Below are 17,129 nucleotides of genomic sequence, written 5' to 3' on the forward strand. Positions count from 1 at the left end.
GTGTCTGTTTCTTTTTTCCCCTAATTTTCTGTAAACCTATAATTATTTCAAATAAAAAGGTTTGTTTTTTTTAAAGCTGGGGAATATGTTTAAAGATATCGCATACATCTCTGGAGGCATATATTGGGTTGTTGGAAAAGTCATGACGTATTTTGTCTGTTTTTCAAATGTCATTTATTTATATAAAGAACAAAGATCAATCAATCAATCATATATTGCCCGTTTTATTTGATAACCTTTTGCCATCTTTCAGTGAGCTTCATAATTCCTTGTTCATAGGAGGACCTGTCTTTATTTGCAAAAAACTGATCAAGGTGCTGATTTACAGCCTCATCTGAATTGAACGTTATACCACACAAGGAGTTTTGAAGAGAGCAAAACAAGTGAAAGTCTGATGGCACAAGGTCAGGCGAGTATGGTGGGTGTGGAAACACATCCCATCCAAGCTCCAATAATTTTTGATGGGTGATCTAACTTGTGTGTGGTCTCACGTTGTCGCGATGGAACACAACTCCTTTACAATTAACAAGTTCTGGACATTTCTGGATGATGGATTCATTCAAACTGTCCAACTGCCAACAGTACACATTCGAACTGATTGTTTGGTTCCTTGGTAGGAGCTCTAAAAACACGACACCTTTAAAATCTCACCACATTGATAGCATAACCTTCCTCTGATGAATGTCTGCTTTCAATGTCGTTTGAGGCGAATCATCACATGTGGACCAAGACCATTTGCGCACCACATTGTTGTAAACAATCCACTTCTCATCACCAGTTATCAGTCGCTTCAAAAAAAGATCGTTTTCCTCACGTTTAATGAGCATATTCCAGATGTTTATATGCGCCGTCAAATAAACTTCTTTGAGTTCATGCGGAACCCAAATATCGAGCTTGCTTACGTATCCCAGCTTCTTCAGGTGGTCATGAACACTTGAATGATTGATGTTCAATGTTTCTGCAAACTCTTGTGTTATGTAACGTGGGTTTGACTCAACCAATATGTTTGTTTTGTCGTCATCAACCTCGGTGGGCCTCCCTGACCTAGGAGCATCGTTGAGACAAAATCATCAGCACGAAATTTCGTGAACCATCGTTGGCACTGACGTTCTTATAGAGCATTGTCACCGTAAACTTTATGCAACTTTTCACAAGCTTGACGCGCTTTCTTCCCTTTATGGCAGTAAAACAGTAAAATATGGCAAAAATGCACAGTTTTGACTTCCATCTTCAACTTGTAAAATCTCCAAAACTCAACCAATCGTTCAATTTATTTTTTTGAATGAGCTAGAACTGTCAGCTGTCAAGTGACATAGCAATAACATAGATGTGACTGACTCTAGTACTTCCAAAAATGAACTAGTACCATCTGTTGCAAACATGTGTCATGACTTTTCCGAAGACCCAATTTGTGGGGTAGAAACAGGAATGAAGGAAACAAGTAAACATTACAGAGAATACAGACAGATGAGTTACCAGGAGCACTACTGCTAAGGCACCAAAAAAAGGCCTTCAAGCTGAGAACCAAATTAGAGAACTCTGCACAGGAGATACAAGGTCTGGAGGAATCACATGCTCAAGGGGCTGGCTGAGGTCATAGGAACCCCTGTGTTCCCATGTACAATAGAAACATGCCTTCTCTGGACAGTCAGGCGCACTCAACAGGCTCCTCTGATGCTCACAGGGGTCCATCAGCGGGCGGCTGGTCCAGGCGAGGGGCACTGGGTACCCTTGTCAATTTTCCTGAATTAGGTTAACCACCAGATGCCCGATGGGCTCTCCAGCCCCACAAGGGGAAGAAGAGAAAAGTCTGGGCTCCTCAGGCAGTGGCCGGTTGAGGAAGCACCAGGCGTGTTTTCGGCACACTTCAGGAGCAAAGGAGGTGAGGACAGGAAGAGGGGCGGCGCCCAGGGCCCTCTGCACCTGAAGAGACGAGGGCTCCTGCTTCCTGCTAACCCTGAGTTACTAGGCAAGGTCCACACAGGGCTAGGTTCAGAGTGGCTTCTCCCTGCTCCCCAGGGAGAGTAAGCATTGGCTGAGCCTGAGCTAAGGAGTCTGCAGGGTGAAATATTTGGCATAAAAATAAAGGCAGGCTGGTAGGCACCACAGAGAAATCTCCAGGCAGCTGGGAGGCCTTTATTTTTGACTTCTGAATAAAGGTAAAGGTCCCTCTTTTCCCAGCATTACCCCAAACAGAAACTTGTCCCAGCTCAATGTGTGAGTTTGCAGAAGCAGAACCAAAAGGCGCCTTTCCATAACCCAGCAAGAATCACAGCCCGATTCAAATGGGAATCATCTTTCCTGGGAAACGATGGCTTCTGGAAATGAAGTGAACAAAAACCAACTCAAGGCCACTGAGCCAATTCTGTGAAATCAACTCTGGCTGAGAACTCAATATGACCACCTGGTTGCCTCAAATAACCCACACATTTCAAAGGTAATTATTAACTTGGGACCTAATTTTGAGAATGAAGTTGGATGAGTACGCAGGATGAAAATAATTATGCTTTTGTTTTATTTGAAAATGAAAATCTGCCGCTCTATCATTAAATCTCAGAATGATAAACTAGAAATAGACACCGTCACTCCACAAGCAGACTGGGTATCTGCTAAGTCTGGCAGGAAAACTAACTGGTGGGTACAAAGGTAAGTTAGACACGGTTCCAATCTTCAGGGAACTTAACATCTACCAGGAGAAGCATACAAAGGCTAAAATACCTCAACTTCTTTGTGTGATATGCACAAAAACAGAAGTATGTTTTCCCACTGTCATCTTGTACGTGACGGTTGTCTTGGCAGACACTTTGGAATGAGTAAGTGACAGAATGAACGAACAGTGGAAAAATGGATTCAAAAGGAAAGGGGGATAGGTAACTAAAGGCTAATGATGGTAATATTATAATCAGAATTGATGTGAATAAAATGCTACAAATAATACCCAAGGGAATAGAGAGGTTGAGAGATGGAAGACAAATTCAGGAGGATAAAAGTGCTCCCAAAATACACTCCAAATTTATGTTAGACCAATCAACAACTCTTAAACACTTTTGAAAACATTAAAGAAAATAAAAGGACAGAGTATCAGTCTTTAGGTCTTCTGAGCAGAGGTTAAATACCTCATGAATTCCTTTCAGAAGAAACATAAAAAAGAGAAAGGGGTCCCACCCAGGGTGCTCCCAAAACTGGGTTTAAGGGTCAAACTGAGGCTGACGCCTCCACCAACCACCTTCTGCATCCAAACTCAAGGTATACAATAGTTGTCATCCACATGAAAACATTTCCTCTCTTCGGCATTCTGTCCTCTGAGGGGCAGGGAATGGAGCGCCCAGAGATCTCGGCACCCTGCATCTGGGACAAGACACAACCACCAATCTTCCAGCTGATTCTCTGAAATTCCAGAGCTCACACTGAGCAGACACCCCATGGACCTGGCACCTTTGTAAAGTTAGCTGCTAATGAAATCATTTGTATTACTTTGTATTACTTGCTCATCAGACAGCCAGCAATTTACTGCAAACGAGAGGGCGACAGCAACATGCTCAGGTAAGGTGGGAAATGAAGCCACTGCTGACACCTGGGAGGGAAAGGGGTTAACATCCAAGTCCAGAGAGCCTTTCCATGCTAACCTCTCAAAAGCGTCACGCGCTTGCCCAAATGAAAAACACAAGCTGTTTCTCCATCTCCCTCCACGTAATTTTAAACTGTGTGATCGGCTTGAGAAAAATTAATTCAGATAACATAAATCTTTTAGCATTTTTTCATTCATCTGATATGTCACAATATTTAGTGACTTAATGCAAACACATTTAATTAGCGCGATTTCCTCCTCTTCACCCTTCTCTCACTTTTAATTGTTTTAAACCAATTAAATTTGTCTTAAATGAATCTGAGTTTTCATTCAATAACCAGTTTCAAAACACAATGACTGAAGACACCATTCCTTCCTGCACAAAACCTACCAGGTATTGCGATGCGTTTTGCGGCGTTTGTGTCAGGCTGAGAGGGGAATGAGGAAAATGCTGGGCTAACAGTGATGCCCAGGACGCTGCAGGGCGAGGGGGCAGCACACCCTTTATGGTGCAAGTCGGGCAGACACATCACCTGAACCAGGGACCAAAATGAACACCGCATGTAACGGGATAGATTAAAATCGTGAGCCACTGATGGGATGGCCTGAGAAGGACCAGAGCACATCCATGATACCCCTGCCCAGAATCTAATCCCCAGGAAACAGCAGACAAACTCAAAGTGAGGAACAGTCCCCAAAATAATAGGCCTGAATTATTCCAAAGGGTCAGGTCACAGTGATGCCCAGGACACTGCAGGGCGAGGGGGCAGCATGCCCTGCCTGTGTGAGGCCAGCTTCCATGCAAGCCTCACGCCCAGTCCTCCAGGCACAGATGCCACTCCACACTCCCCCGGTGGGTCACCAAATCCTGCTTTGGTGATCCCAGGTCACTTGAGGGGCACACATGTAAGAGGATCCAAATCATGTACTGGTTTCTCTGCTACTGTGATGGTCTTTCATATAAAAAGGAAAGGACGAATGCACTGAGAATTCTCGAATTATAAAAGCGAACCCCTTAACCTTTAAAACAGATTCCTGGTCTCCTCAGGCTACAAACCTCATACATCCGAGCAGGTCCCGTAGCGTAAGTCAATGAAACAAAAAGTATTTTCACTTGTACAGAACGTCCAAACCTAGTGACAAGACGGGCCTCATTTTGCTAACTGGAATGCTTTTATTATAAGAGTTTTCCTTAAAATTCTTCTGATGGTATAAAAACCAATGAACCCAAACTTAGTCTCTGGAGAATAGTTTTGTAAAATGCTTTTCTTCTCATTTCTGTTAGTGTCTTGCTTTCTGAAAACCATAACAAAGTTGATAAAGTGATCTAAATAAATACCACTTCATGGAACAAGCCTTTTCTGTCCTAAAAGCAAGTTAATTGCTTACAAATCTGCTAAAGAATATTGCTAGGCACGTCACACAAACGTCACGTCACAGTGCCTGCCTGTTCCCCTGACGCGCGTGGCCTGCGGCCCCCTCTGCTCAGGTCGGTCTGGCAACCCGGTGCCCAGCCGTCTGTCCTTCCGCCCTGTCCAGCAGCATCTAGGCATCAGGGCCGCGGTGCCCCCTGGGGCCTCCGCCCTGGGGAAGGGAAGGGAAGGGAAGGGAAGAAGCAAGCAACACATACGAGTCTCAAGGGCGTCAGTGTCACAGACCCAGGGGCACTGTGCTGAGGGGACGTGGCCGCAGGAAAAGTGTGGACCGGGTCATGAGGATGCTGAGGGTTTCAGGCTGGTGCCCCAGATACACAGTCGCTGATGGTGCAAAGGCAAGGGTGCGACCTCATCCAAGTTACATTTTCTGGGAGCCGTGCTGAGGGAGGCTGGGGAAGAGCTGGCCGTGGCAGAGAGGCTCCGCAGTGGTTACAGCGAGACACTTACAGCCTGGTGACACATGCGGCTGCAACCAGAAACTGCCACGGACAAATGTCTGCTTAACAGAACTCCTGGGAAATAACAGTCTCTTTGTAAATGCTGTGAGGTCTTTCTTAGTCATGGCATTATTAAGAGCAGGGACAGAAGCTAGTCCTGTAAGTTTTCTGTTCTGACGACCGTCCCAGGCCCTCAGAGCACCAGCCCCTGTGCAGAGAGGGCTGCCCAGCAGACGACGGCAGCGTGTGCCAGCCCAAGGGGGTGGAAGCACAAGGTCTGGGGGTCCCAACTGTTTGCCAGATACACTCACTCCACTCTATTCATGCGCTCAGTTTCAGAGTGGGGGGCGGTATAGTTTCCTGGAGCCAAACTTTCAAGTGACGAATGACCTGGATGAGGAGGACTGACTGTCCAAGATGCCAGAGCTGGAAGTTCTTGTCCTTTATGCAGAGTTATTGGCGTGGGTCTCTGATGGCTTTAAACAAGGCTGAGCCGAGGACCCTCCTAAGTTTCTCTAGCCTTACTTTTCCCGGATCTTTCTTCCTACCCTGTTATCCACGCTCTCATACACTTAATTCCAGATTACGTGCAGGCCCCCTCCCCCGCCATTTCTCATTTATAAAGAGCTGTGAAGTGGAGAATTAGTTCTCTTAGAAATAAGATACAGTAAGTTACCATCTTTACTCGATTTGTTGTCCTATTAAAAACTAGTTTTTTATTATAAATCCTTTTTTTCTCAAAAGCTACACAGCAGTTTCTGTAATTGCAATTGTGTAGGATTTCTACTAAGAGTAACACATATGCGAGGTGTACTTAGTACCAATCTATTGTCCACATACCAAATAATACCTGATCTCTTCTCATGAGATAAGTTCATTAGCAAGAGCATACCTACGACATCAGCATTAAGGCCATGTTGTGTAAAATTCACTTTTGTTAGTATCTGAGGGTAGTCACACAGGCTGATAAAATCAGATGGCAGCCATGACGTTAGCCACATGACAGGCTGCCACACGGAAAGGAAACCCAGCAGCTCTGACCGCAATGCGCAGGTCTGTTGACGCTCACGTGGGGAATACTGTCTCCACCCTCCCGGGATCGCCTTCAGCACCTGTTGTCCCCGCTCCTCCCAAATGCACACTCTCCCCAAGGCCCCACCACCCCCAGCGCAGGCACGCACGGCTCATGCTGCCAGGAAGCCCAGCTCCGTCTACCCCTCCGTCCGGCGGGGCGCGGACCAGCACCGGCCACCCCTTCCTCACAGCACCTTCCTCCCAATGAGCTCAAAGACCCTGGCGGACGCAGGCTGCATCTTCATCTCCCGATGTCCTACCTCTTTGACGTGGGTGTGGAAGGACACCGACATGTCCAGGAGGATCTTCCGCTGCTCCACACGCCGAACAAAGTCTTGTATCCGGTCTTCGAGCTGGTGGGCCGCCTGATAAATCTCTTCTGGGTCACATTCGCCGGTCTGCGCCAGCTGCTCTGCTGCTTCTAGCAGTTTATCTGCATTGGTATATGTGTTCTGTACAAGAGAACATCCAGAAAAACACAGTGAACACAACACACACTGGTCAGGCTGGAGCCATAACACACTGCAAGAGTCAGTCTTGCTATTGCTGATCATTTCTGTAAATCAGACAGAAAAAACATGATGGAAAAGACGAGTCTAGGATCCACTGCATCTGTCGGCAGCCTTCCCATGACTGCTCTAGACTGGAAGCTCGACCCCAGGATGGCCCTGCCTCTCCAGCAGTGAGCAGGGACCCGCAGGCACTATGGCCGCCTCCTGACTCCTCCGCGGCTCTGAGCTTTTTGCAACTGCACAGCCAGGAGACAGCACAGCACAGAGTCACAGGGCCTGCTTCACTTTTTCTCCCAGCTTTGTGACAGTGGCGAGTTCCAGTTTTGTGTCTTTCACTATGCCAGACAGCTTTACGATCATTCCAAGAATGAGTGCAAAGGTTAACTTCCAAACAAACATACATTGCTGCCCCTTTTTGCATGTTTCTACTTATTGGTAATTCTGTGCTTATCTTTTTTCTACTTAAGGGTACACATTTTTTGAGAAAAGGGAAATAGCAACTATAATGCCTGTAAAGTACCCAGAGTTTTACAGAGCTGGAAGTCAAAGTAAACAGGTGTCTAAAATACTCTGAAAATTAGTCCTGTTTTAATGCTTGATAAATCAGAGGCTGCAGATGGGCTCCTCAAATAAACACGAATGCTGGAGACCTTATACTGTGAAAGGAAGTACAGTGACAGGCTGGCTGGCGGGGGCTGGGGAGGCTGAGGCAGGTAGGGGACATGTGCAGCGGCCCGGAAACCTGTGGTTCCCCATGAGAAGCAGGTGGAACCTTCATCCTCCTCCTCCTCCATCCAGTATCTTTGTCCTAAAGCTGAGCAGGGTCGGCGTCTCACCGGTGAGAGCAGGTGGTGCCAGGAGTGTGGGTGAGTGTCCCAGGCCTGATGGGGGACGAGGGTGCCACTGCAGTGGGCAGCCTCCCAGCTGGGGGACCGGTTACATCCCGGGGCGTTAGTCTCCTAAGGCCAATACTAAGGATAATAAGAGGCAGGCTCCTCACTTAGGAGAACAGAGGTACAAACCTGGAAAAGGAGACGGCCTGATTGGCACTGGAGGTATTGGTGTGAATACTTGGTTTTCAACCGACAGATGTGTCAGCGTGTATGTGCGTATGCACACACACACACATACACACACACACACACACGCGCGCGCGCGCGCACTCTCCCTCCGTCTGTCTGCTGAGAGGCCGGGGGCAGCAATGGGCCGAGAGCAATGAGTATGCTTAGCACCCAGATTTCCACCTCTACTCCTGTCTCCTCTGAAACGAACGCGGGCTCTTTGGGGAAATGGCTGATTCCAGGGGTGAGATGGGACCAAGGGCAAGATGACCCTGAAACACCTTATTGTGCCCAAAAGTACGGAAATGCTCAAGAACAATGTGAACAGGTCAGGACACAGAAGTCAGCTTGAGGAGGCTCCCACTGGCCAAATCGGGGACAATATGAGACAAACAATGACAGTCACAGGGTGTAATCCACTGAATACAAGAGGAAACCATGAGTCCACTCTGACATAAATAAAGTGGGATGAGGAACAGGATATCTGCAGAATTTCAAAGCACCTCCTCATAAATTACTTACTAGTTACAAAGCAGGAAAGACTACTTTATGGTGCAAGTCGGGCGGACACATCACCTGAACCAGGGACCAAAGTGAATGCCGCATGTAACAGGATAAATTAAAATCGTGAGCCACTGATGGGATGGCCTGAGAAGGACCAGAGCACATCCATGATACTCCTGCCGAAGACGCATACCCAGAATCTAATCCCCAGGAAACAGCAGACAAACTCAAAGTGAGGAACAGTCCCCAAAATAACAGGCCTGAAATGTTCCAAAGGGTCAGGTCACAAAAGTCAAGGAAAGACAAAGGCTGCTCCAGGCTCAAGGACCTTAGAGACGTGACAACTAAATGGCACGGCTGATTCTACACTGGATCCTTCAGCTATGAAGAATCCCGTGGGGTCTGAGGGCGAGAAGGTCATCAGGCATCAGTGTTGTAATAATTTCCTGCTTTTGATGACAGAGCTGTGGTTGGAAAGCAGAATGTCCTTTCCGGTAGGATACACACTCAAGCAAGTGGTCAGGGCGAAGTAAGATCTTTGTGCTGTACTTCCAACTTTCCTCACATTTAGAAGTTTAAAACAGGCGTAACGCAGTGTGGTGGTACGAACAAGGCGGCCTCCACAATGATCCGCACACACAAACACAGAGCAAGTGGTCACCAACTGTCAGGATGGGGGTGGGGGGGAACCCCTGTGCAGGCAGTGATGGGGCACAGTGTCCACAGAGTCTAAACGGGGCGCCAAAGACCAGCTAATCGCCAGGCTGCACAGCCCCCCAGGACGCGGTCACCAACTCCTGTCTAAGGTATGAGGGCTGCCCGACCCCAACCACAGTCCTTTTAGAGGGAAGGAAACGCCAGCCTGGAGAGCGGTCACCGGGCTCAGGGGACGAGGCTGGCAGGAGTGGAAGCAGGACTCCAGCGCCCGCGCTGGCTTCGCCATCCATGCTGCTTTCGCGGGGGCTCCTCCCAGTGTTCAGGTGGCCCTAGGCACACTGCGAGGTCGGTCACCGGTGTCCCCTCCTCCTTGTCGGCCAGCAAAGCATATTCCGGGGACTTCTCCTTTTCGGTACTCAGGAGAGTTGTCTGCACTACTAATGAAGTAGCGCTCTCAGGACTCTGCAGAAATGACGAGAGAGGTGTCCCAGGGCCCCTAAAATTCACTATTCTGGCCAGACATGGAAAATGTACATGCACACTTTACATACGACTGTTCTTGGGATCAAATTATTTGAAATAATTTGAACAGCACAGTCAGTTCCCAATCTGACTGCAGAACTTTTAAGAGAAAACACACACACACACACACACACACACACACACAATTTTATACCTACTTAGTGTGACACATTTGGAAGCTAAGTTATAATCATTCCTGTACAGAGCAGAAACAGTGAAGCTGCCCACTTCCAAAGAGCGTTGTAACAACAGAAGCCTGTTTGCTAAACACCCGCACTCTGTCCTGTGCAGCTCTGGCCCTCCATTCCCCTACAGGGCAGCCTGGCAGCCTGGCAACCTGCCACCATGACTGTGTGACAACAAGATGCCCTCCAGGCAGATGATCAAACCACCTCAGAGAGGCCAGTGACAGACACATCAGAGGCTGTTGACCCTGAGCCTCAGGTCACAGTCACCTATCGGGTGAATGGGGGAGGAGTAACCTACAGTGAGGATTAGGATAATACGGTAATGAGGATGCCACTAATAACAATAAGAATGATGACAGAAACTGAGAGAGCCAAGAAGAGCCTAAGGAGCTGTGACAACTAAACAGAATGCGCTGTCCTGGGCAGGACCCTGCAGCGGGGGAGTCAGGAAACTCGAACAAGGCATGGACTTTAGTTACTAGTAATGTATCCATACTGGGTCATTAACTGCAACAAACAGACAATTCTGGCAAAACGTAATAGTAGGGAGGCTGGGTATGGGATCTCTCTGTATCATCTCCACAGTTTTTCTATAAATCTGAAACTGGCCTAAAAGTCAAGTTTATATAAAAATAAATGTGTGTACATATGCGTGTGTGTCGACCCACATACAGATTCGTCAGCAGCAGCTTCACCTACAGGTCACTTCTGAGCACGTCCCTCAGATGACGTGCCCTCATCCTTCCCTCCCGCGGTGCTAGCGCTCCTGGCCGCGGGGCCTGGCTCTGCCCAGAGCGAGCTCTCCTCCACGGTCAACTATGAGCGCCGCCGGCTCCTGCCACTGAGGTTCTGACCACCAGCAGCTGCCCTGGGGGTGACTTTCCAGGGTAGTGGCTTTATGGAGACCCACGCTTCCAGAGGGGGCCCCCCCAGGATCCACGTTCTGCACATGAGCAGGGGCCCAGCTCACAGGGGCGTGCTGCACGCTGTACACGCCCATTCTCTCAGAGCCGAGTCCTGTTTGCTTACTGACTGTCACTACAGCCGTGAAGTCACTTACCTCTGTGTTTGGTAAGTGGCTCTCCAGGGAGTTCCTCCCAAAGCTAAACGTCATGTCTCTGAAAGCTCTGTGCCTCTTTGCTAGCAGGTCAAGGCATTTACAACAACACACATCCTAAAGCAACACTGCACTTTTGAAGTATCTGGGACACAAACAGCATTCATTTTACACTCGAAGAAAATGAGCCACCACAGAGGTCGGAAGGCGTTCCCTCGGCACAGCACTGTGGCTGCTGGAGGGAGGGTCAGGACGCGGCCTCTCAGAAACTCAAGGCCAACGCCCTCCCAGGAACAGAACCTACCCCGAACCGTTCGCCACGGAAGAAGACAGACTTCCATGTGCTAGTAAACATGGGGACCAGAAACGCTAACTTTGGGGCAGTTACTCTGCACCCTGCAACAGCCCGTTGCTATTAGTGACATGGACACTATTTCACTTCACAAATGAGAAAACCGACGCACAGAGAGGCGAAGTGACTTGCCCACGTCCATCAGTGGAACTAGGATTGTTCAAACAACAAATGCCTAGGCCAGAGTTCCTCTTACAAGGGGGATTTAGTCACTTACTTCAAGGGGGGAGAGGGAGTGTCAGCTAAGAAAGCCCTTTCTCAGAGTCTGAGTAGACGGACTCCTCCCCTACCTGCTGTCCTGTCCCTGGGGGAGGGCCTGTCCCTGGGGGCATCTCCCGGGCCCAGTTCCTGGTCTGTGGGTGGGGTAATAATCTCTGTGATGAGGATTAAAGGAGATAAGTAAGGGCCAACCCAGGGCGGGCCAGAACTAAAGGTTTCCTCTTTTCTTGAGAAGTAAATTAAAATTGCATAATTGCTAGGACTCAGGAAACACTGAGCCTTTCAAAGGCGGATCAGACTTCTCTCCCTACAGTCCTTGGCAGCTTCAGCGTGGTCTTACCCAAGGGCCTATAGTTAGAACTTGGTGAAAAAGATGTGTTTTCTTGATCTTAGAAAAAAGAAAAAAAAAAGGAGAAAAACAAGCATTTGATGGCATGAGTTAAGGGCATGCCAAAATTGTGGACATATTCTGTACCGCCTCACGCTGCGCAGTGTTCTTGCAAATGCTGACTGAGCTGGGTAGTGAGTGACCAGGGACTCACAGAGCCGGCCTGCTTATCTCCTGAAAATCAAGAATGAAAGGGAAGGTTTCCGGCTTTCTAAATGCCACACTTCTTTATCCTGAAGACAGGATAATTACATGGCAGTATAAAATGTTGTTGACAGGAATGCTTCCATGGAGAAGAGCTTTGTGCCGGTAATGCCTTAGGCAGGCAGGTTAAGTTCCCAGGGACATGCAGACAGCAGAGGCAGAAGTGCTCCCAGAGCAGGTTCCAGCCGGCAGATGCCATGCCAGAGGTTTCCTAATCACACGAAAGAAATCTGTGCTCTCCAAACCAGTGTCTTCCTTGAACCAGAGTTTTCTGGGCTCTACTGGCTTTTGTATTAAGAGCTTTTGAAATTGAAAGCAGAACATTAACGTGGACCATGATTTAGAAGGTAAAAGAGATGATGCCTGTCAAAGAGCATCTTCCTTTCTGACAGTCAATTGCAAAAAGCGTCACGTGGAAAGCATTTTTAATTTCTTTTGTACAGCTGCTGCATGAAAATGCCACGTGGCTGTGTATGCCACACCCTACACATTCATTAGCACAGATTCCTTCAATAGGACATATCTACTGACAACCACTGCACAAAAATAAAGAAGGAATGGGCTAGTCACAGGAGGTCCTTGGCTCTGCAAGCTTGCATGCAAGTGATCCCAATGCCTCCTGCTGGGGCTACCGCTGTGTGTGAAACAGGCTGGAACCAGGGCTCCACAGTGAGGGCTGGTGCCCTGCAGAAGTTCCACCTACTCTAAGACTGGCTTCCACCAAGCAAAGAGGAGGCCCGTTTCGGGTTCCTCCTTCCCAGAACACCAGAGCTGTTCTATGTAATAAATCTATACTTAGTACATTTTAAAGGAATTCAACCACAAGACTTCCACCACTTCCTTTCTGAATCTGTCATACTACCTCTTCATGCCACGACTCACTGTTTTGAAGAAGTTGACTATCTCAAAGCTTAAGACAGTTTAGAATTCATGTTACACAGGATCCTTCCAAACACAGCCCCAAAAAACAAACGAACCAACTTTAAAGGTAACTGTGAAAAAGACATTTCTTCTCCCTAAACCCCAAATTTGCTTTACCTTTATGAATATGTTTTCAGAAAATGAAATAAGCTCCTTATTAAGCACTAAAAATGACTGTTTCCATTTTTAAGGTGCCTCCAAAGGCCAGTCTGTCAAAAAAACACATAAATCTAAAATATGAACCTAGAGCTCTGCCATAAGCCCTGCTGAGAATTTGTTGTGACAGAAAGTAGTCAAAGGTACCGAGGGCAGAGTCGGAAGGTGGTGAAGGTAGTTGATTCACTCCAGTGGGCCTCACTGCCCCTGGGCTGAAGCTAGACTGAGGTCATTCTGCTCTTCGGGGCGAGCTGCAGAGCTGTCAGTGAATGAAGCCACAGACACAAGTGCAACTCGCTCAGTGTCGAGGACGCTGTTTGTCTGACCAAATCCACTGCACATGGTCTTAATCAAGCCAGGAGTTCTGCCTCCCCGTCAGCTCACAGCTGCGCTAAGCTCTCTTCTGGTTTAAAATGAACTGCTCTTCCCTGCTATCCCCATGAAAACATCTTTATTACACAGGAGCCACAGGACTGGGGGAAGAGGAGTCAGTGGGGCGCTGGGCACACACAGCACACAGACCCTCATCCTCCACAGGAGGCCCGGGAAGGAAAGGCGTGAGGAGGGGTGGGGAGCCCTCCTGGGCACGAAGCTCCAGCTCCAGCTCCAGAGCTCCGTGGTTTCCGGCCTGCCTCTTAAGATTCTTTGGTGCCTGAAGCCTTTGCTCAATGATCCACATTTCACATCCTTCCTCAAACCGCACTGGCTACAGCAGTAGCTTATTTTATGGAAAGAATAAAGGGGAGATAAGCGCACATTTTCCACATATCTTTTGATACAAGGGGAAGGCAAAATATCTTCCAGAATGTAAGAAGGGCGACCACATGTGATGTAGATAAGAAAACCCGCAGAAGTGGACAGTGCTGTGGCGAGGCTGCTGAGCACAATCTTTTCTTACCAGTTTCCTGAGCTCAAGCAGCAGCAAGGCTGGGATTCTTGGTGTTACTTTACACATGAAGACATGTAAAGAAGGTAACTTTTTAAAGGCATTTTCACTTAACACAACTTCTATGCAGTTTGGTTTGTTATTCCATAATTCTATCCCATATTTAGTTCCCTGCCTAAACTACATATGACTGAACCCTTTGTCATGTAAAACCTACTGACACACCAGCCAGGGTTTACTCCTGTCTACTTTTGCTTTATAGACTTGAGACTATAGGGTTAGATGTATACTGACACTCTTCCTTGTATAATTGAAGGCCCTCCTTATTGCTAATGTTTTCATGCTTTTAAGTTTATTTGCTTAATATTACTATTCCTAGACCAGTTTTTTTGTTGTTGTTGTTATATTTGCCTGGTAGATCTTTTCTTTATACTTTATGTATTTTCAAACTTCCTAGATATTTAAGTTTTAGGTGTGCCCTTTGAAAACATTACATAGCATGATTTTTAAAAGATATTCAATTAGAAAATCTTTGTCTTTTAATAAGTATAATCTGTTTTGTATTTACTATAATTACTGATATTTATGGACAAATTAGTACATCTAATGTTGTGATTTCTATCATGATTTTTGTTGGTCTCATTCCTTTTGCTTCCACCATACCCCTTTACGTGCGTTTTTATTTATCCGATCTTCTGTATTTCTCTTCCCTTTGCACTTATTTGCAAGTGATGATTTCTATCCCTAGACTTTTAGTGGTCATTCAAAAATGCTAATATGCACACCTGAATTTGCAACTCTAGGACACACAGTACCTCCTGCCTCCTCCTCAGAACGCTTTCCATCTTCCGAATTAAAGTGGTCAGGTTCTTGAGCTCCGTCTTGCTTTTAACCACCCCAAATTCGCTCTTTTGTTTACATGGTTGAGCCTCTGAGATTTACAGCCTATTGACCAATATGTGTGCTCACTGATGCCAGTGTTTTCCTCTCAGACTTTACCTCCTCTCTAGGAGCCCTGACTATCCATTTTTCAGACAAGAAAGTTAACCTTAGAAAGTTAAGAGACTTTTCCAAAGTCACATAGCTAGTGAGCATTACAGCCAACAGTCGAACCCCACAAATCCCACGCTCTGAACACACCACAGACTTCCTCCTGTGTCCTCAGCACACACGTTTAAAAGAACTGGGAAAAGGACAAGCAATGCCGGCCCATCATTACAGAAACACAAGGACTGTTATTCTCTGATTACGAAATGAAATTTCACAAAGTAGTCAACAGACACTGGTACCACAAATACGGCAAAAACATCCAAGACGTTTTTGTTTTAAGAACATCACATTTTTTAAAAGGGCCAATTGACCAAAACCATCTTTCCGCTTTGGCAATGACAAGTTCGCTCTGAATCTGAGCATCCTCCCTTCTGAATCGCCTTCGAGCACATCTGCCCAAGACCAGCTCATCTCAGATGTGGTGGTTAGCACACTAATCAAAGCCAGCCACACAGGAATTTATGGGGGAAAACAGTAAAAGCCATTGTTTTACCTGTGCCACTTCTTCAAAATCTTCATGGCGTTTCTGCAAAGCTCTGGCCCGATGAAGAGATTTCCCCACTCCTGTGTGTTTGCTCAGAAATGCTTCCCCGTGGTTCTCAATCCAGTCTAGCACCTACAGTGAAAGCAAGTACATGTGCCATTAAAAAGGAAGTTATGCCTTGTTCAGGATTTAGGGCGAGCCACTGAAGACGTGTTCCGTTGTCAAAACTCTGTGAGAAACAAGAAAACACATTGGAAGCAACTGGATACTAATCTAACACACTTGAGAATTATATCTTGTCAGCTTTCCCACCACAATTTTAATCAGCTCTTACTTGAAACATGTATATCTGTCTATGTATAAATGTTACATGCAATCATTAAATTACATCTCACCTCATTTTATGCATGATCGAGCCACCAAAACTGACTGGGTTTTGTAAGATAATCGTTATCAAGCTACACAGGACCAGTTTAACTTCACATTTTTATAAGACTTGAAGCTTCACAACTCAGGCAATTCAAGTTTAACAACAGAGTTAATGTTTTCCTGTCTCTTCTATAGAAGATTTGAAACATATTAAGTAAAAGCTAGGAAAACAAAACACTTAATTAACTGCCTCTGTCCTGGTCTTCCAGGATAATTTATTCTATAAACTAAGCTGTTGTGAAAACAAAACATTCCATGAATTTAATTACTAAAAAAGTCTTGTTGAAATCTACTACACTAAAGAAAAAAAGTGAAAGCAGAGCCATGCACTCCAGTGGTTTTTAGTTCACAGTTCAGACTGGTAGTTCATTGGCTCTTGGACTTGAGAAAATGTTGACAACATCTAACAAAATATTTACACTATATTAAACGCACGCTTTGTCACTTTCTGAAGGAGAGGATAGAACTAGCAAAAAACTAAGTCAGTGATGTTGTTAGCTAAAAATTCTAGCTAAAAGATATTATTTAAATATTTACATGCACTTGCTAATGCCCATTTAAGTAAATATGGTAACTGTGTGTCTGAATCAAGACGGATCTGGGCCTAAAGCAGCCACTGCACAGGCACAGCTAGGACAGTGCTCTAAGCCACTGGGCAGGCACAGCTAAGGCAGTGCTCTAGAGGGCAGCCTGGGGCAGACCAGTCACAGCTCTGTGCTAATGGCAAATAAAGGGGTCTTACCATGGGGTTCATCGCTACAAAGAGGACCCCTTGCCCTGTCACCTGCACAGAGGTCAGCTGAACTGACAGATATGTAGAAGAAAAGAGGCAGCTGGGGAGGGCCAGAGCCCCTGTCCAGGGACTACTGGACTTGTTCTCCACTGCTCCAAGCCAGTGACCTCCAGAAGCTGCGGGTCTGAGTGAGGGTCCTTGCTGCACAGGGTTTAGCACAGTTAGCAGTACACGTAAATAAAATGGCTTGTGAGCCTCAATAAATCTGTGGTGGTCCTCTGTAAAGACCTC

General features: G+C 46.6%; 1 protein-coding gene across 8 annotated transcripts in view; it reads right to left on the minus strand.

Moving 5' to 3' along the window:
• TRIO (trio Rho guanine nucleotide exchange factor) overlaps positions 1-17,129 on the minus strand; it is a 322,427-nt gene that overhangs the window by 147,532 nt on the left and 157,766 nt on the right. For all 8 annotated transcript variants that reach the window (XM_019646200.1, XM_019646201.1, XM_019646198.1 and 5 more), the window contains exons 10-11: positions 15,686-15,808; positions 6,776-6,967 (exon numbers count right to left, since the gene is read on the minus strand). In XM_019646200.1, the coding sequence (XP_019501745.1) occupies positions 6,776-6,967; positions 15,686-15,808 (315 nt within the window). The remainder of the gene's footprint in view (positions 1-6,775; positions 6,968-15,685; positions 15,809-17,129) is intronic.

The sequence above is a fragment of the Hipposideros armiger genome, unplaced genomic scaffold (genome assembly GCF_001890085.2).
Source record: "Hipposideros armiger isolate ML-2016 unplaced genomic scaffold, ASM189008v1 scaffold_98, whole genome shotgun sequence".
Lineage (NCBI taxonomy): Eukaryota > Metazoa > Chordata > Mammalia > Chiroptera > Hipposideridae > Hipposideros > Hipposideros armiger.